At 55.8% G+C, this 19,986-nt stretch overlaps 1 protein-coding gene across 2 annotated transcripts in view; it reads right to left on the bottom strand.

The window, feature by feature from the left end:
- Positions 1-19,986, bottom strand: part of Scn4a (sodium voltage-gated channel alpha subunit 4) — a 45,665-nt gene that overhangs the window by 23,300 nt on the left and 2,379 nt on the right. Inside the window, exons 1-10 of one of the 2 annotated variants that reach the window (XM_004630027.2) lie at positions 7,478-7,823; positions 7,274-7,392; positions 7,067-7,156; positions 6,694-6,822; positions 6,160-6,251; positions 4,176-4,508; positions 3,223-3,286; positions 2,860-3,001; positions 1,552-1,761; positions 484-634 (exon numbers count right to left, since the gene is read on the bottom strand). In XM_004630027.2, coding sequence (XP_004630084.1) covers positions 484-634; positions 1,552-1,761; positions 2,860-3,001; positions 3,223-3,286; positions 4,176-4,508; positions 6,160-6,251; positions 6,694-6,822; positions 7,067-7,156; positions 7,274-7,392; positions 7,478-7,747 — 1,600 coding nt within the window. In that variant the 5' untranslated portion in view covers positions 7,748-7,823. Of the gene's footprint in view, positions 1-483; positions 635-1,551; positions 1,762-2,859; positions 3,002-3,222; positions 3,287-4,175; positions 4,509-6,159; positions 6,252-6,693; positions 6,823-7,066; positions 7,157-7,273; positions 7,393-7,477; positions 8,137-19,986 lie in introns of those variants that run through there. The other variant, XM_023714160.1, reaches the window with a different exon arrangement.

A 19,986-nucleotide genomic window follows, 5' to 3' on the forward strand; every position in this document is an offset into this window, starting at 1 on the left:
CTTGTGGCACATCCACCCCTCTTCCTGTCTATCTCCTACCCACCCTTCCTTCATTCCTGTATCCTTATTCTCTTCCTGGGACCTGGGGGTGACGCAGGACTTGGGGCTAGTTTGTGGATCTACCTAGGCAGCTGGACTTCCGACTTCCAACTTTTACCCAAAGAACACTGAAGGAGCGGCAGGCTCTCCAGTTTCCGGAAACTTCAGCCTTCCTGGTTAGTATTATTAGTCTGTCCTTCCCCATCGCCTTGGCAGCCCCAAGGCCCTCCCGGAAGCCCCCAGTTCCTGAGCGCCTGGCATTGTAGTCAGAACCGGGCCAGGTTAGGACATGACTATATTTATCGCAGCTCATTTCTTCGACGCCAATATTAAGTTACTGGCCTCCTGAAGCTGGGTGCAGCCGGGTGCCCTCGACCTCTAGGGGGGCTGAATGGCCTGGGGGACAGGCCAGCGAGGAGAAGGGTATGCGGGCCAGGCACTCACCCTCCATCGCATCCGAGATGGCACTGTCGGCGCTGCAGCTCGGCCTCGGGGGCCCCTTCTCCCCGGATGCGTCCAGGCTGCCGTTGCAGTCCTTGCTGAGAGCCAGGTCTCCATCTGCCTCCCCACCTTCCAGGGCCTGGGCGGCCTTGGCCTGCGGGGTGATCGGTGTGAGGTCCGGCTGAGCCAGGGCTAGACGCCTGGACTCCCAGAGCCCCTTGCCAAGCGAGTCCTGTAGGATGACAGCCCCCTTCCTGGCCGGCGCAGGTGGAGAAGGGTCTCGGGGGTCAGTCGGGACCACGCGACTGAGAGCCTTCAGCCCTGCGGACCTCAGCCCGCGGGCCCTGGGTGACTGTACATGCCATGACATTGAGACAATGGGCAACTATTCGCAGCAGTTGCATGGGGCCCGAGTGTCTCAGCTAGGACCTGGAAAGAAGCACGAAGGCCCGGGTCTCTGAGCTGGCGGACCCTTCAGGCTTCATTACTCCAGGTTCCTTGTTACTGAGGAGGAAACTGAGGCACAAAGCGGAGAAACCCTGTACAGTGGACCCTCGACTTACGAACTCAGCTCGTCCCTGAGGCCTGGCCGTGGCTCAGGTTGTCCGCTGAAGGCTCAGGCTGAGGCTCTACGCAGCCTGAGCTCCCTCTCCACACACAGGCCGACCTCCGAGTGCTTAGAGACACTGGCCCGGGATCTCTCAGTTGTGTGAGTACAAGAAAGGCTGTTGGAATGTTCCTTCCAGAACTCTTTAAGGGTTAAGTCTGCATCTGAGACCACTTGCAAGTATGAATAGCTGTCATTCCTCAGTGCCACTACTCAAGACTTTGGTTGTAAAAGTAAAATTGCACTCATAGCTCGAGTTGTTCGTATGTCAGGCCCGTTGTCACTCGAGGGTTCACCGCACTGCCTGGATGGCTCCTTTCCACCAAAGCGCCTTGCCAGGGGCCTTCTCTTCCCCTCATGCCGTATGCTCCCCCTCCCACAATCTGCCCAGCAGCACCAGGGGCCGAGCAGCCCAGGCCCAGGGCGGGGGCACCTGGGCCCTAGCCCCTCCCCCACAGCCACACCTTCTCCAGCTGCTCCTGCTGTTTCTTGAATTTCTCCAGCATCTGCTGAAACTCCTCCTCTTTCTCCTGATCTTCAGCTAAGGTGGCCTCATTCTGCTCGGCGTATGCCATGGCCACTACGGCCAGGATCAGGTTGATGAGATAGAAGGAGCCCAGGAAGATGATGACCACGAAGAAGATCATGTAGGTCTTGCCGGCTGCTCGAAGGGTCTGCACGTGGAGAGAGGAGGAGGGAGGGGGCCCCATGGCACCTACTGACCCTCTGCACGCGTGCCACGCAGCGAGTGAGTGGGGAGGAGCCCTCACAGAGCTTGGGTGCTGAGTGCTTCCGAAGCGAGCTAATGCACAGTCTGGGGAGTTTTCAAACGTACCCAGCAGACCTCGGCACTCCTGTGGTCCTCAGCATCCCCGGCCCAAAGAGTCCAAGGACCCCCGTGGGCGTCTTGCCATCTAGGAATAAACACTGGCCTTGGGGCCAGCTTGGATCCTCCCTTTGTCTCAGAGCCTGGTACCTAGTGAGGGCTTGGCAGATAGTAGCTATCACTGTCCCTGCTGCTGTTGGGAACACCACGGATGTCAGAAGGGGCAGAAGGCACTCAGCCTACCTGCCTCATAAACACGAGGCATCAAATACAGGCATTCCTCGGTATCTACTGGGGTGGGTTCCACAGCCCCTCGGACAACAAAATCTGTAAACACTCAAGTCCCTTTTATCAAATGATGCAGTGTTTACGTCTGCACTAGGCACAGCCTCCCTGTACTTTACAGTCTGTCTAGACTACTTGTAATATGCAATCTGATGTAAGTCCTATTCAAATACCTATTGTATGGAAATGCTGACCCAGAAAAGTCTGCGCATGCTCAGTACAGACACAATTATTTTCTTCTCAAATATTTTTAACCCATAGTTGGCTTAATCTATAAATGTGGAACGCTTGGACACAGAGGGAGGATCCAATGTGATTGTGTTTGGGCAGAGTGGAGGCTTTTGTGTTCTTTTTCCAAAGCTGAGTCTCAAAGCAGCCCTGCTGGTCTCTGGGAGGCCTGGGGGGTTCCTGGGTCCAGCCTGTGCCTGTCTCAGACTTCAGCTCATCCGCCAAGATGGGGAAAGAAGACAGGCAGTGGCTTGGCTCAGGGCAGGTGGGGGTGTCAGCGTTCTTCAAGAAATGGTGGGAATATCAATGGGGTTTGGGGGAGGAGGTGGCCCAGCTGGGGGCTTCGCCATCCTGAATAGGCTCTAGGAAGCCCTGAGGAGATTCGGGACAAAGCAGGGTGACGGGGTAGAAGGGCAAGAGAGGGCAGCTGTACCAGCTGGAAGAGGTTCTCCCAGTAGTCCTGCGTCATGAGGCGGAAGAGAGCCAGGAAGGCCCAGCTGAAGGTGTCGTAGCTAGTGTAGCCGTAGTTGGGGTTGCGCCCGGCCTTCATGCACTCATAACCCTCGGGACAGTGCCTGGGGATAGGGTGGGGGGCTGGCTTTAGCCATGGAGGAGCACTCCCACTGAGGGACACATGGGGGATCTCCAGGGGAAAGTATACCTCCACCCCGTCTGCATCCCCCAAACAGGAAATCTTCCATCCAGGTGCCTGGGTTTCCTCAGGCCCTAGTCCCTAGTCAGCTCCCACCCTAGGACCCTGGGGCGCCTCCTCCCCGCCCCACCCCACCTCACTCACCCAGCGTCACTGCTGTTCCCACAGAGCAAAGCGTCATTGGAACCCTCCAGGAAATAGTAGTTCCCTTTGGGAGTCAGAGGTCACAAATAAGGGGTGTGCCCCACGTGGATACCATGAGCACCCGTGCCCATTTACACCTGCGGACACGTCTTCGCACACCACACACACCAGATGGGTGTTCCCAGGGGTCCCTCCCACTCCTTAGAGACAAGTCCAAGTTCCAAGGTTTTATCTGCCCAGGGGCTCTCAGCTCCCAGCAGTATCAGCTTGGTGCCTACTATGGTTATGAGGTCAGGACTCAGCAGGGGCCCAGGGACAGGTACGGATACGTGCAGGGCTACGTGAGCTACGCCAGGCCCTGACCAGAATCAGGAGCTAGGTGAAGAACGGCAACTGTTTCAAGTCCCAAGAAGACCCTGCATGAACAGATCCTCACAAAACAAGGGTAGGCACACAGGGTGTGTGGGTGCCCAGTAATGGCCTTGCCAGGGTTAGAGCAGAGCTTGGCCAAGGAGAACTAGGCGACCAGTCAGGGAAGAGAGACTGTAGACTGTCGCTTTGTATCATGATAGTCTTACGATTTTGAGAGCAGTTTGCCCTTTGTTACCACAGTAACCTCTTTCTTCTGTAACCTCCAGGCAGGAGTCTGGTTGCATTGCACAGGCTGGCCTTGGACTTACCACCCTCCCACTGCAGCCTCCTGAGTAGCTGGGACTATGGGCATGCTCCACCCCGCACTAACCCTTTGAGGAAGGCACTGTCCTCTCAGTTCTATAGGCCAGCATTCTGAGGGCGGGGAGACGGAGTGACTAGCCAGAGGTTACATGTGGGCTGGTGAGCGAACTCTACTTGACCCTGCCTGATTCCTACATCTCATTAGAAGTGGAGGCGGGGCTGCCGAGAGCTGGGGTGGGCGGGTGGGCCCGCCCCTACCTGCCCACCTCTGTTCTTACCTTCATCGTTGATGTAGGCATCCCAGTCAAAGGTGTAGTTGCTGGCCCAGCTCTGGTAGCTGTTCCACGTGTCGTTGCTGTACCATGTGTCATTGCTGTCCCAAGTGTCATTGCCGTCCCAAGTGTCACCGCTGTACCATGTGTCATTGCCAGACCACGTGGCATTGGTGTCATTGAAGGGAGGGGGCCAGCGGACGCACTTCTGCCGCAGGTTTCCCATGAAGAGCTGCAGCCCCACCAGGGCAAAGACGCTCAGGCAGAAGACGGTGAGGATCATCACGTCTGACAGCTTCTTCACCGACTGGATCAGCGCCCCCACGATCGTCTTCAGCCCTGACGTGGATGATGGTGAGAGCATTGGCAGGGGTGGGCTCCACAGCCTCTGCCCCGGCCTTCATGCGCTTCGTCCCCAAGGTTCGGCTGCCAAGCAGCACCGCTGCCCTAAGTCTTCCGGAAGGAACTCCGCCCTTGCCTGAGAGGTCTGCAGCGTGCAGCCTTGGCATTGCCCTGGACTCTCAGCCACTAAGGGCATGAACCTGGAGCTCAGTGGGCTACGCCTGACCTACACAACAATGCGGGGACCCACAGAGAGCCTACAGATGCTTGTAGGTTAGCGCTTCTAGGAGTGATCTACGGACCTCTTATCTCCCGGCGTGGGTCCTTAGCCAAGAGGCCTGCCCATGTTTGGGAGAGGCTAAGCCCCACAGTCTGCTCTTAGAATACCATTACACAGGCAGTTCTACTGTAGTCCTGCAGAGGCAAACAAAAACTTCAGTGCTATATTTTCTTAAGGTCTTTGCAACAGCACTGGTTCCCTTACTGTGACTATGAATTCCCAGGGACCTGCAGGGTTTATTTTGATAAGCTGTAGACTGACTGCAAAACATCCTTGCACTCTATCTCTTTGGACACACAGATCATAACCATTCTATGGGGTGGGGGAGGGCTTCCGGAGCAGGTTCTCATCTATGGAAGAATCATAAGCGCGCCTTCCTTGGGGCTGGTCATTGTGTCTTGGCCTTTCTCTCTTTTTCTTACCCTGATATGGAAACCAAATGCTCAGCAGCCACCTTTGAGGACCTTCCTGAGCCCAGAGGATGCTGGAGCTTGGCCCAGAGGAAGGGGCGGCGCCTGCACTGGCAGCCAGTGTGGAGCGAGGCAGGCACGCGCCTCCTCACTTGCCCGCTCTCGCCACGCCTTCCTGTGGCCCAGGAGAGGGTGCCGGCCTAGGAAGAGCTGTGGCGCTTTTAGGGAGCCTGCTCCCTATTGCTCTCCTCGTTGTGTTATATCTCGTTCTTCTGCATGGTGTTTTGTTGTTGTTGAGTTTGTTTGTTTGTTTGTTGATGGTGCTGGGGAGGGAACCCAGGGCCTCCCTCCTGCTAGCCAGGTGCCCACCTCAGACTGAAACCCCCAGCTCCTGTACGCTCTTAGAGGGGCTCAATGAACTGGTCCTCTGTACATTGAGCTGTTTTTGTTTTTAACTTTTTATTTGTTGTGCTTCTTGCTGCTCTCATTACTTGGGGGCTGTTCTGCCCTCCCTTCGGGGCACACGCGACAGCGCACGGGCGAGGGCCTGCTCTGCGCACTCCTAGGTGTCGAGGCATCTACTCCCCACAACAACCCAATGAGCGGCACTCATAAGTCATTTCCTTGTTCTTATGGACAAGGAAACTGAGGCATAAACAGGTTAAGCCAGACACCCGAAGCCAATGATGGGAAGTCATGGAGAAAACTGAGCCCAGGCCGGCTGGCGCCAAGCTCTGCGCTCCTACCCACTGTGCTAGCCTGCCCCTCGGATGTCCAGCCTTGGAAGGAAGCCCCTTCTGCTCTCTGGCCATGTGGCTCCCTCTGTGTCCAGGCTGGGGTGTGTGTCCTACACAAACACAGCTTGGGAGTGCTGGGAGCCTGGGTCAGGCTCCCAGAACTTAGCGTCAGATTTTAGGCCTGGGTGTAGTATCAGGCCTAGCTTCCCCTCCCTCGGTACCTGGGATGACCGTGATGGTTTTCAGGGCCCGAAGTACCCGGAAGGTCCTCAGGGCTGAGATGTTGCCCAAGTCTACAAACTCTGTCACATACCTGGGGGGTGAGACAAGGGGGTTGAGGTGGGGGCTGTGTCAGAGCTGGGGTGGGTGGTGGGGCAGACCCAGGACAAAGACTGATGAATCCTTGTGGTTGGGGTTACCACAGGGGGTCCGGGGCAGGTCAGACACCCCTAAGGGTCCTATGGGGCCCAAGAATTGGAAAGAGCAGTGCCAGGGGGCTGCTGCTGGGGACTGAGAGTGGCATGGGCAGCCCAGCTCACCAGCGAGCAAGAGCCGGAGGTCTGTGTGTGTGTAGGGACGTGCTGGAGGGAGGAGAAAGGAGCAGGGCCTCCCAGCCAGGCCATGGGGAGGGCTGCTCTGAGCACGGTGCAGCTCACTCTGCACAGTGACCTCTCAGAGAGGCTCCACAGCCCTCTGGAGCTTGGCCTCCTCTCCCTGGCCACCCAGCCTGAAGGTGCCCTTGGGCCCCTGCTCACGCCATTAGAATGACGCTGAAATCCAGCCAGTTCCAGGGATCCCGGAGGAATGTGAAGTCATCGATGCAGAAGCCTCGGGCCAGCATCTTGATGAGGGACTCGAAGGTGTAGATCCCCGTGAAGGTGTACCTGGCGGGAGAGGCCAGCCAGGGCCAGGCATGTCACCCAGCAGAGCCACAGAGATGAAATGTGCCCCTGGGGTGGACACGCTGGGAGTGATGATTTATGCCTCCTGACCAATATTTAAGAGGTGATAAGGGCACAGTGACAGTGCAGTGTCTTCCCCTGGGAGCCAAGAGCAGGGTCACTAAGCCCCTCAGAAGGGCCAACAACCAGGACGGGCTGTGTCGGGGGCCCGGGGGTGCAGACTTACTCCACATTCTTGGACCAGGGAGGCGGGTCACTCATGGTCATGAACACACAGTTGGTCAAGATGGTGATCATGATGAACATGCTGAACAGCGTGCAGGTGGGTCAAGGAGCGTACAGCAGAGGCTGGAAGAGGAGCCGGCAGAGGCCCCCGGCTGGAGCACCCCCTCCTGCCCGCCCCTCACCCCCACTCCCTTCCTGTGCAGGATATGCGTGGATGAGCACCTTGATGGCACCCCGCCTGACCATGCTGAACGGGCTCAGCATGTAGAGGGCTGGGGTGGCCGAGAAGCGGAAGATGGCCTTGCCCTTGTTGAGCACAATGAAGGTCTGAGAGAGGGAGAGAGCCAGTGAGACAGAGGACACATGAGGGACAGTGGGCAGACAGCCAGACGGAGCCCTCCCGGGCCCAGACCTTCTTGTCACTGTAGTAGGGGTCGATGTCCTCCAGGGGAATGCCGATGACTTCTGGTGGGGGGTCCCCGTAGATGAGGGGCAAGTTCTTGCCGGCTTCCAGGTCACTGCGGGGCTTCCGTTCAGGCTCATCTATCTCCATCTGCTTATTCCGCAGCAGCCGGGCCTCCTCCTCCACTGCCCGCTGCTCTATGGCTGCCAGGGACTCCCGAGTGAAGGGGCGCAGGCTTTGGGGGCCCAGGGGGAGGGCGGGCACAGATGAGCTGGCCATCCTTGCATCCTGGGCTCAGAAGCCAGGCGAGTGGCGGGCGGTCAGCCAGCTGCAGTGTGCAGGTGCAGGGTGCTGGGTGGCGGGAGCCTGTGCTCTGCTCCTCCCCTCCTGCCTGCCCTGAGGCAGGGCCAGGGAGGTGGGAGTGCAGGCCCTGTTAGGACGGGGAGCTGTGCCTGCCAGGTCCAGATGCTGGGACTGCTGCACAGGCGCCCAGCACAGAGCACCCCTCCAGGCTCTGCACTGCCTGCGCTCTGCCCAGCAGGAGGCGGCTGGGCTGCCTTCAAGACTGAGCAAACCAAGAGGATCTTCCCTGGCCTCAGAGACTTGGGGCCAATGCCCTGGAGCCCTCAACACCTGGACCCAAGCTCCAGGAACTGCATGGCTTCAGCCTAGAAGGACAGAGAGAGAACCAAGGCTGATGGTGTCCCTGTGATCTCCACATGGGGCCAGGACAAAAGGCTCTGCAGGATCAGCCTAGTGGCAAATGGATTTCGTCTTGGACCCATGTGAATCTGGTGGTACAAGCCACCTGGAGATGTGGGTGGAGAATGCTGGGGCTCAGCCAGACTCCAGCAAGAAGATGGTGGTGATTGATTAATAATGTCTACCAGGGGCCTGTATTTGCAATCCTTGACCAGGCTGGAGAGAAAAGGGGAATGTGGGGATGTGGAGCTCCCTTCTTGGTCTTTGAGGTACTTGGAGTTGGACTCTGAGAGGGGAGAAGGAGGGTCTCGGGGTTTGCAGAGGGCTTCAACAGCTCTTCCTGCAGCCCTGAGAGCCAGTGCCCCTGAGAAGATTTGCGTGAGCTGGGGGCTGTAGCAGGAAGACAGGGTGCAGCCAAGGGACCATGTCACAAGAGCTGCAGATGCTGACACGGAGGAGGACGAGGCACAGAAAGTCACAGGAACAAGGAAAGGAGTAACTGCTCCAGGAATAGACGAGAGCTCCCGGGGCCTGGGCTAAGCTGGCAGGCCCCAGAGAACAGGCTGGGGAAAGAGTCCCTCCCCAGAAGACGTTGAGGCCTGTGAGTGCTCTATGGCACCTCCCGGAACAGCTCCGATTCCTCCCTGGCCCGGGCCCCTTCTGCCCAGCCCCTGAGCCTATTCCCTACGGAAGGGCCACGCTGGGTCACTTATTGAAAACGGCTCTGAAGGATGGCCACATTAGCACCAGGCACAGGGGAACCACCACAGTCCAGGCACATAGAGCCACAGGCATGAAGCCCAGAGACACCTCCTCTGACAAGGGGACTCAGACAGACCCTCAGAAGCCCCCCAAACTGCATTGACTGCAGCTCTGTCACAGCAGGCTGGCCCAGGCTCTGTGGGCCACGTCCCTACCCTGGCCAGCAGGCGCACCCCTCAGGCCTTGCTGACACATGGGGAGAAGGCCATTGGGCAGAGCTGGCCACGCCCATGCCTGGCTCCCAGCTGCTCTCTGCCAGCCTCCAAGGAGTTGTGTTTCCAAGGAATGACTCTGCTCATTCCTGTCCACCCTGCCCTCAGTGCCCCAGCTGCTCGCTGATGCCATCGTACGCAGGGTTGCGAGTGCCCACGTATATACATGAGCACGCATGTGCGTGTGCACACACACGTTGTGCATGCCGACCCCTCACCTAGGCCCTCACAACCCTGCCACGCACCACCCACCCCTTGCATGCTCCCATTGCTTGTCACCATGTGAAGACACTGGCCTACCAGATGGCCTGGGAGGGGTCCACCCTGTCTGCAGTCCCCACTTGGCAGTCACGCTCTGGGCTTTCCCTTCCCCACCACAGGAAGATGCTTTCTGGTACGGCACACATCCCTCCCTCCAAAATCTGTGCTTCCTCCTACCACCTGCTCCTCCTGCCCTTTCACCCATCCTGGAGCCACTTTCTGTCTGGATGTTTTATTATGAGAAGAGGAAAAGATCTTCCCTGGCAGGGAAAGTTGCAGCCCACTTCAGATTGGTGGCTGGCAAAACCACCTTGGCACTGGGTATGCCCAGCTCCCACACCCTCAGACGTGCCCAGCCTCGCCACCCTCTCACTGCTCCAGGGCCAAAGTGTCCCACACATGCCCTGCCCGCTCTGTTCAAATATCCTCTCTCCAGATTCATTCAATCCTCCACCACCTGCATTTCTAGAATCATAAATCTGATCTTGTCACACACACACACTCAGTCACACTTACGTGCATGGACACATCTCCTGGCCCCCACACCTTGCTTCAATCCTTGGGTGCCTCAACACTAAGCCCAAAGCTTTCCCGGAGGTTCCTCTATGGTGGATCTCTCCCCCAGCTCCATCCCTCCCCATGGTCCACCAGGCCCTGTTCTCTCCTGTTGCACAGGCCTGGTGCTTTCCCACCCCCACCCATTTGCCGGTACACTGCTCCCTTCCTGGAAACCCCTGTTCCTTCCCTCCTAAAGAGTTCCAATTCCTCCTTCCAGACTTAGTCAACACAAGAACCACCTTCTCCAGGAATCCCTCCTTGCACCCTGGCTGGGTCACTAGCACACCCAGCGAGCGCTTGCTAGGTAGGGTTATCAGAGGCACATGTGAACGAGGGAATTAGAGGGAATGAGTGGATCCACCTCAGCCCGCCTCTCCTTTAAGTGCTTGTGAACCTAAATTACCAGAAATCACGACTTTCCCAGGCACCACAGCTGGGAACACCGCAGTGTTCTCGCCTCTCCCATCTGCCTTCCCAGCAGGGCCTGGGCCGTATCTCCAGCTTCATCTGCCCGTCACCTCCTTCAGCCCTGCCCTCTCTTCCCACATCAGACTGCTTCTGGCTTCATTTCCCACCTTACCCAGCCTCAGTTACACGACCCAAGATCCGGCAGGTCCCAGCATCTAATTTCTACTCACAAATGCCCCTGCACGTGGCCCTCTCTCCCTGTCACACTGCTCATGGCGTTAGGTCTGGTCAGTTTCCACTCGCCCGTCCCTCCCAGCCTCTCCATCTTCTCACTTGCCTATGGCCAGAGCTGCTCACATGCACCTTCACCTGCTCTGCTCAGGTACCTGGGCTGGCATCTCCTGGCTGGGTCTTTCGGGTCGCCCCTGCCTGGCTGGACGTTGCTGGACAAGGACAGTACTGGGCTGAGTTCACGTTAAATCTGCAGTTCCAGACTCTGATTTTGTCCTCAGTCCTGCCAGCCCGATGAACACAGTTCTTTGACAGCCTCATTTTCTCCACCTTTTTGAGAACACACACTTCATGTCTTCCCACCTGATGGCTTTGCTTCCTCCTTCATTGAGAAGGTAGGGGCCACTGTGTACAGTAAAGCCTACAGAACCACCTCCACCACATCCCCTCTTCTCCTCTGTTCTATCAGAACAGAAAGATAATCATTGGCCAGCAAGATAGCTCAGTGGTCTAAAGCACCTGCTTAGGCAAGCTTAGGCAAGTGAGCAGGGGCCGCAGTTTGATTCCTGGCACCACATGCCATGCCAGCCCCGTCCCCAGGGGGCTGAGCCCAGTGTGTGCCTGCGTGCGCACACACACACACACACACACACACACGCACGCTAATCATAATCGAAGTCCAAGTCCTCCGCTGGCACTCAGGACCCTGAGCCCTGCTGCTTCCCCAAGAGGCCATTCCCCAGGTATTTTTCCTCTCCACCGCTCATTGATGACCAAGGCTTGGTGTCTCCTGTATTAAAGACGACGGCAGCCACAGCAAGACAACATTGCCCGTCTCCCGTCTCTCTTCATCTGCCGCCCTGTTTTTCTGTCCTTGATCATAGAAAAGCTTCTTGGAAAGTGCCTGCACCAGCTGTGTTTGCTTCCCTACCTTTCATTCATTCCTCAACCCATTCCAACCTGGCTTCATTTACCCCACTCAACTGCAACAGACTTTGTCAGTCACTAACACCCTGCCTGCTGCCAAGTCCAGCACATACGTTTCTGTCTTCACTTCCTTCACCCTCTCAGAAGCATTCAACCTAGTTGGCCGCAGCCCCCTTCTGGAACATTCTATGCCCTCAGTCTCCACGGAATCACACTCACGGTTTCTCCTCCCTGCCTACCTGTTCCTTATCAGGTTCCTTTCCTGTCCTGTCTTCTACCAAATTCTTAAAATTTTTCAGGGTTCAGTTTTCACAGGGTGATATCATGTCTGTGACTGTAAATACAGCCATAAAAACAAGAAAAAGTCTCCTCTGAACTGCACACTGATATGGCCCAGAGCATCCTGGAAGGCTGGGTGGGGACTATAAGAGGCGTCCCAACTGGAATGAAATGGGGTTTTGTTGATTCACTGCAGTTCACCATGAACTCACTACTTAGCCCAGCCTGGTCTCCAACTCGCAGGTATCCTGTCTCAGCCTCCCAAGTGGTGGGGTTACAGCCATCTGCCAGCATGCCCCGGTGGGACAAAACGCTTGTGTCCTTCCATGTTTCACCTACTGTCTTTCTCAAGCCAGAAAACGGCACCACCCTCTTCCAGCTGCTTAAGTAAAACCCCGATGTGTTTCCCCGAATTTTCATTTCCTTGTCATCATCAGCCCACAGCTGTACCAACAGCATCTCCAAAAGGCACTTGAAGCCCACTTTTTCCCACCCCACCCCCCGCCCAGACCACAATCATCTCTTGGAGTAGCCTTTTCCCCACTGCCTGCTTTCACCACTTCCCCTCCAAGTCAGTTCCATGAAGCAGCCGTTGAGCTTTCCAAAACAGAAACCAAATCACGTTGGTTTTCCTCTTCAAATTCCCTAGTGACTTCCTGCCATACAACTTAAACACCCTGTGGGGATCCTCCAGAGCCAGCTCCCGCCCACCTCTCCATTCTCCTGATTTCCTCCTTCCTCTGCTTCAGTCCTAATGGCCTCCTCCGGCTCCTAGTCCCTGGGCTTGTTCCTGCCTTTGGGTCTTTGCTCAGCCCCTTGCTGTCTGTTCCTGGAGTTTTTACCCCTTCCCTCTACATGGTTGTTCCTTCTTATCCCCCAGGTCTAAGCCCAGCTGTCCTCCATTCCAAGGGATTTTCTTCCTCTTTTTCTCTTTGCCACATCCCTGGTATTTTCCTTGACATCATTTATCATAATTTATAATTACTTATTTGCCCAGTGTATTTTTCTCTCCCACTAGACTGAAATGCCAACAGAGCAGCAGGGATATCAGTCCAGGCCCCATGTACTATCAGCACTGGGCATGCAACAGGCAGTCAGTGTTTATTGAATAACTAAACAAAAGGACGAGGCCATGGATATAGACCTTTCCAGGGATCCCATGGATTCTTGTCTCATTCGTTAATCCATTCCACCCACCCATCCACCCATCCACCCATCCATCCACCCACCTATCTACCCATCCATCCATCCATCTGTCCATCCAATTTGCATGCCAGAAGTTGATCAGCTATGCCCAGGGCACAAAGATGCACAGCTGGGGGTCCTGCCCACAGAGGGTTGGCCGCCCTGGGAAAAGTGGATGTGGGCACACGTGTCTACGCTGTGTGAACAAGCAATGCCTGCCCTCAAGAAGGAAGCTGGCAGTGCTAGAGAAGTTCAGTTCCCTGGCTGCTTCCTTCCAAAGAGAGGAGGGAACATGGGGTTTTTCCAGTGAGTCTCAGAGGATGAGTAAGTTAGGCACATGGGAGCCACAAGGACACCCCAGGCAGAGGAAACAGATAGACCAAAGGCAGAAGCAAGACAAGGGGGACTCATGTCAAGTCCAGAAGCTGCCTGGAGGATGGGGAGGTGGGATGGCAATGGGTCCAATGCTTGGCGCCTGGCCTGGGCGGGCTGAATTCATCTTGCAGCCTTAGAGAGCCCTCACAGAGGTTGGAGCTCAGCGAGGCTGCCACTGAGAGTTCCCTCTGCCCACCCTTTGCACATGTCTATGATAGATCAAACAAGCTGTGTTGTTTTCAGTGCATACTAGCGATGGTATAGGACACCTGGGAGACTTGCCCAGGACTTCTTGCTTGGAGGGGATAAAGCATTTACCACAGTCTAACGCAAGGCAGGCAATGTGCTGGCAGGCCCCCGTGCGGCTCCTTGGGCCACAGTGAGGAATGAATGGGGCCGAGATGAAAGCCCCAACTCTCCCGCCCCCGTCTCTGCCCCCCATGGTCCCTGAGATGCAGCAGTTAAGAGCCTGGGGGTGCTAGGTGACTTCTTCCTGGTGTCTTTGAGAATGTTGGAACTGCAAGGACCTGCAAGAGCGATGAGTCCAACTCCCTTATTTCACTATGAAGAATTGAAAGCCAGGGAGAAATAGACTGCATTTTTATTCATTCAACAAACATTTTCTGGGCAGCTACTAGGTGCTGGGCTCCGGTCTGGGTGCCAGGGTTGACTGCAGTGGCGGTAAAGTTCCTGTCCGTACTGAGCTTGGATTCCAGAGGGAGGAGGCAAAGAGTAAATAGGGAAGCAAATAAGATAATTTTAGAGAGTGACAAATGAGAGGCTGAGCCAAGACTAAAACCCAGCTCCCCAGGAGCCAGGGCTGGAGCCGATCTAGCAAGTGAAAAGTCCCATCGGAACTTCCCTCCAGGCGGAAGTTCGGGCGGAAGTGGTGGGTACAATCAGGCAGTCCTGGGGACCTGGAGATTGTGTGCAGACAGGAATGGAGGCTGGGGAGGAAGGGTCAGGAGTAGCCAACCAGGCTGAGACCAGCTGTCTGCGGGCACAGCGCCGAGGACGAGGACACTGGAGGGCGAGGCAGCTCTTCCTGGAGCAAGGCCAGCCGGCGTTGCCTCTCCCTGTGGGGCAGCCAGATCAGAACACCCAACCCCAGATAGAGTCTAACCACAGAGGCCTTTTCTCCTGGGCCTGGGTAGCTAGTGTGTCCGTTCATCCCAAGATGACACTGCTTCTGCAGCCCAACCACAGTGTGGAGTTTCCCCTCAGCTCTGTCTTTGATTAGCTCTTCCCCAACATGTAAACTGTGTAGCTGAGGTTTTTTCTTTGCAGTTCACATATAGAGCAAATTAAACCCAACAATGTATTAAAAGAAGCGTACACCATGGCCAAGTGGGATTCACGTCAGGTATGCAAAGCAGGCCCAACGTTTGGAAGTCAGCCAGTGTAATCCATCATGTCAACAGGCTAAAGATGGAATATCACATGATCGATGAATAGATGCGGACAATGCGTTTGAAAACAATCTAATACTTATGATAAAGGCATTCAGCAAACTAGCAATCCAAGGAAACTCCTACCAGTTGCTAGAGAAGATTTACGGACACACACAGCTAGAAGCTCTCCCGGTAACATCAGGAACAAGGCAGGGCTCCCCCCGCATCGTCTTTCAACACTGCACTGTAAGTCCCAGCTAATGCAATAAGACAAGAAAAAGCAACCGAAGATAATATGATTGGGGAAGAAGAAATAGAGCTTGGCTCACAGGTGCCATGGTTGTCTACACGCAAAATCAAAGCTGGCAAGAAATGAAACCCTCTTAGAACCCACAATGACTATGGCAAAGCTGCAAGACACGAAGTCACTAGAAGGCCAAGCGGAGGACTCACCCCTCACCTCTGCCTAAGTTCTCTTTCTCTTTTGCACCCCTAGACCCCCAGTCTTTTCGGAGCCTTATTGGATCTTGATTTACCTCACTTCAGGTTCACCCTCCCTCCACAGGGAGTCCGCGATCCAAAGAGCCCCAACTGGTTGGCCAGGTGACGCTCTGGAGAAGCCCACCTCCGTACATTTCTAGAAAACTTCTCTCATGCAAGACCTATGCTCTTAGACAGGCCTCTTCAAACATCCAGAAACTCATCCAGCTGCACTACGTTGGCCTGAAATTCCCTGAGCAGGTGCAGCCACGTCCTCGCCAGCCCAGGAGGCAAGTGCAGCGGGAACGCACTCTCCTAGGACCCGACCCTCCCGGCCTATGTCCTTAGGGCTGGGATGCATCCCGCAGACAGGGAGCTTGCCAGCCTCGCTCGGGACCCAGCCACTGCCTTTCTTGCCAACCAGGCAAGCTCTTCATCTCCAGCAAAGCTGCTGGTCACCCACCAGCGTCTGGCTGTTTCTTTGGGAGCAAAATGATCCAGAGCTGTATGCGGCCCGTGAAGACACCCTGCACCTACAAGCTTTAGGCTTCGCGTATCCTGGGGGCTTAGCTTAGTCTCCCTTCCTGGGAGGCCGAACTTCCGCCTCTGCCAAAGCTGGCGCTGGGCATCCAGGTGGACTCTTTCCCAAATTCCTGAGCTCCCACTGTGTCCCAGCTCCAGGGGTGAAACACGATCTCTGGTCTCCGCGTCCTGCTAGCTGCAAGCCTCAAGTCATGGCTTTTTCTTAGTTGCACCAGGCTGGGCAGCGATGGGAAGGGGTAGCTGGTACTTCCCTGCCAGCACCTAGGACTTGGAGAGGAAGGAGAGGGAGGTAGCCTCAGGCTTGGCAGGCCATAGCCTGGAGGATGTCAGCCCCGGTGGCTTTCCTCTCCTGGCCTAGCCCTTGCTGCAGAAAAATCTGTTCCAAGGGGCCTTGGAGGGTGACCTGGAGCAGGGAGCATGAAGTAGAGCTCCCTGGACACTCCAGGCCACAGGAATTCTGGAACGCAGCGAGGTCAGGGCCACGCTCCGGGGCAGGGCGGGGGCGGCTGGTGCTCACTGCAGCTCCAGGGGCAGCCAGGACCACCTCCACTTCTCAGCTGGCAGGGTCATTTGTCTTATCCAGGGGAACAATGGTATTGGCGGCCACATTTATTTCACATTTACTGTCGGCCAGTATGGTTTCCGGTTTGGGATATGTGGGCAGCGCCTCCCTCGCAATCACCCTGTTCCTCGCTAGTCCCTAAGGTTTCTCTAAGAATACTGGGCATCTTTCCCCCAAGCTTCCACCACCTTCCCTCAGTCTGGCCCTTTCCCTCTACCCAGAGTGGTTTTGGTTGGCTCAGGACTCCATGAAACAAAAACCTCCAAGTGGGCTGGGTGTATGTTTTGTGTACCGTGCCCTTCCAGCTAACCGCCTCGCGGCTCATCTATGGACCATGGGAGTGTTTCTCCTGGGGTGCAAGGCCCCAGGTTAGTGCTCAAGTCTCAGCCTTGGATCAGTGGAATGTATCTCCAAATGCAGGACTCTCAGCTCCAACCAGCTTGGGAAAGCCTCCTTGGAGAGGAGGGCTCTGGCCCCCAAGTCATACGTTCACCCATGCTTGTGGCATGCACAGATCCACAAAGCAGAAGTTGAAAGAAACATTTCCTCATGGAAAGTGATTGGGGACACAGTCACTTTCTGTTCACGGCGTGCTCAGGCCTGTTCCAAGTGCTTCACTTGCGCTATCTCCCCTAACAAATGGCAGAGCCAGGATTTGAATGCAGCTCTTGCTCATGTCAAACCCTCGTGCCTGCTGCTACAAACATGGCTTTCCTCCAGCCCTTTGAGGCAACTGGCAGGGCATGGCTGTCCTCCTCTAGCACGGTGGTCCCCTGGGCCAACGGGGTCCTCGCCTATCTGTCCTCTTTAAAGGGCGGACCAGAGCCCTCAGGCCAAGCCCCTGAAAGGCTTTGGTTGCAGGGTGAGTCTGGCAGGCGCTGGCCGGGCTGCGCTCAGGCTACCTGTGGCTTGGGGCTGGGAGCTGTGGGGTGAGGGCGCAGTGGGGCACGCAGGTCAACAGCTTGTTAAAGAGTTTCCTTCCGGTTTGGTTGTTATCGATGCCAATCCACCCTCATCTACTTGCCATCCCCCACCACAATGGCCCGCTCACGTGCGGGCACAATCTTGCCCACTCTGTGAGTCATTGCCCAGCTGCTGGAGGAGATGAAGAGGGCGATTCGTCCCACCCAGGCCTGGGGCTGTTGGCCTGGATCTTTCTAAGGAACTCAAGCCCCGTGACGGAGACTCTACAGGGGCTGTGCTCCCTGTTATACCCTGGCAAAACTGACCCCATTTTGTTGCCCTTCTAACCTCGCCGAGTTCCTGTTCTGTATGCACCGACCCCTCCCAATTCCTCACCCCTGTGACTCAAGTCTTATGATATCTGTCCCCCAAACCTTATCTCAGTGAACTATTCCTCTCCACCCCTTCCCTGTTTTTGCGCTTTTCAAGCTTAAATACTGACCCTTGTCAATGCTCTGGGCGCACTTAGGCACTTTGTGCCGGGTGTTGCCGCTGGGTTCCAGCTAAAATAAAGCACTTCTTTTAACTTTTGGACTTGCCTCATTGTCATCTGATTTTTGAGCTACAACACTCCCCGCAGCATGTGTCCACAGATGTCCTCTCCAGAAACTCCGAGCCCATCTTGCCGTGCTGGGACAGGTCCTCCTTGGCCACAGAGCTGCCGCCCTGTACCCACCCCGCCCTTCCTCACTGTCTCATTTGGGAATGTCCCACCTTCTCTCCCTCCATCAGTCCTGCCCAGAAACTGCTGTAAGAGGTCTTCTCCTCATTCTTCTTTGGAAATTTGTCTCCAAAATTCAACCGAACAAGAATCTGCAGACCTCAAATAAGATGAACGAGCCAAGCATGGCGGCACTCTCACACAGTCCCGAAGCTCTGGGAGGCTGATGCAGGAGGATCACAGCTTTGAGTCCAGACTGGATGGCTTAAGGACTTTTTGAGGCCCTGACTCAAAATAAAAAATTTTATGTATTTATTTTGGCGGAACCAGGGATTGAACTCAGGCCCTTGCGCTTGCCAGGGAAGCGCTTATTCCACTGAGCCATCTCCCTGGCCTAAAACAAAAAATTTTAAAAGGGCTGGGAATGCAGTGCAGTACAAAAGCCCTAGGTTCAGTCCCCAGTAAACACACACACACACACACACACACACACACACACACTTAGGCACCTGCTCACATAAAACAGGATTCCAGAAGTACATCTTACTAAGAGGTGCACCAGAGTGTCCCACAGTCCTGCTTTAGCTCTGAAGTGGCCCTGCCAGTCTCTGCTGACCTCAGGATACAGGATGGGCTTTGATTTTCTTTTTTTTTTTTCAGAACCAGGGATTGAACTTGGGCCCTTGTACTTGCCAGGAAAACACTTATTCTACTGAGCCATCTCCCTGGCCCTGCAGGATGGGCTTTGCAGCCCTTCTCTTTTCTTTTTTGTTTTTTGAGACAGGGCCTCGCTATGCAGTTCAGCCTGGCCTTACGCTCACTTTCGCAGCCCCCAGGCTGGTCTCGAACTTGCAGCTATCCTCCTGCCTGAGCCTCCTGCGTACTAGGATTACAGGCATAAGCCTCCACACCCAGTTCCTGCAGCCCTTTTCTGAAGCACCCTCACCCCAGGGAAATCAGATCAGAAGAAAATACCCTCAGATGGGGCTGGGGAAATAGCTCAGCGGTCTAAAGCGCCTGCTTAGGGAAGCTTAGGCAGGCTCAGGAGACAGCGGTTTGATCCCCGGCACCACATGCCTTGCCAGCCCCGCCCTCCGGGCAGGCTGAGCCTGCCAAAAAAAATAGAAAAAAGAAAAGAAAATACCCTCAGACTGTCTCCCCCAGATCCAAATGGTGTCAGGTCTGGGTCGTGCCCTCCTTCTCTCCTCCCCAGGATGAAAGATGCTCTTGCAGGACCGCGGGCCCAGTGGTAGACGCTGGCAGTGGGCACTGGTACAGCTGGCTGCTGTGGTTGGCAGCTGCCCCTTGCTGGGCAGTTCGATGCTGCTAAGCTCTTGTCCCCCCGTGATCCTATTATCACCTCACTTGATGAATGAGGAAACTGAGGCACGGAGAAGGTAAGCAACTTCCTGGCTATTTCTTATCTGTAAACTGGGGTTGACAACCAACCCTCAGGGCCCTCAGTGAGTGGCCGATGGCTTTTAACCACTAGAGTATACGGCAGCAGCAGCCTCAGTCTAATGGAAATCATAAGTTCTAGTACCTACGGGGTGGGGGAGGGTGAGTTTCGCAAATCAGTTAAAAAATGAAGCAGGGTCCAGGGACGACTGGGGTTTCACCCTTTTTCCCTGTGATGGGGACCTCTTGCCCCCTACCCTGCTGTCCTTTGGCTCCTGGAGCCCCTCACTCCTCTTGTCACCCCCCCCCAACACAGGCTGTTGACGGAAAAAGGCAGGGAATAAAAATAGCCATTGCTGATGTGGCAGCCTGGGGTGTCACACACCAAAGGCTGGGGCAGCGGCCGTGGAGGCGAGGGCAACAGGGCTCCCCCAGCCCCACTAGCACTTTCAGAGGACACTTGACCTGTCCCTGCCGCTGCAGACCTGTGGGCCTCTGAGGTCACCTGAGTGACTGAGGGGCCCAGCCCAAGAGTGTCCATGGCAGTCTGCTGGCCGTGGGTCTCAGAAGCCAGCTCTGCCCCACTCCCTACTGTCCCCAAGGAACAGGGGCCCTGGCTG

This window comes from Octodon degus, unplaced genomic scaffold (genome assembly GCF_000260255.1).
Source record: "Octodon degus isolate 3935 unplaced genomic scaffold, OctDeg1.0 scaffold00033, whole genome shotgun sequence".
Taxonomy (NCBI): domain Eukaryota; kingdom Metazoa; phylum Chordata; class Mammalia; order Rodentia; family Octodontidae; genus Octodon; species Octodon degus.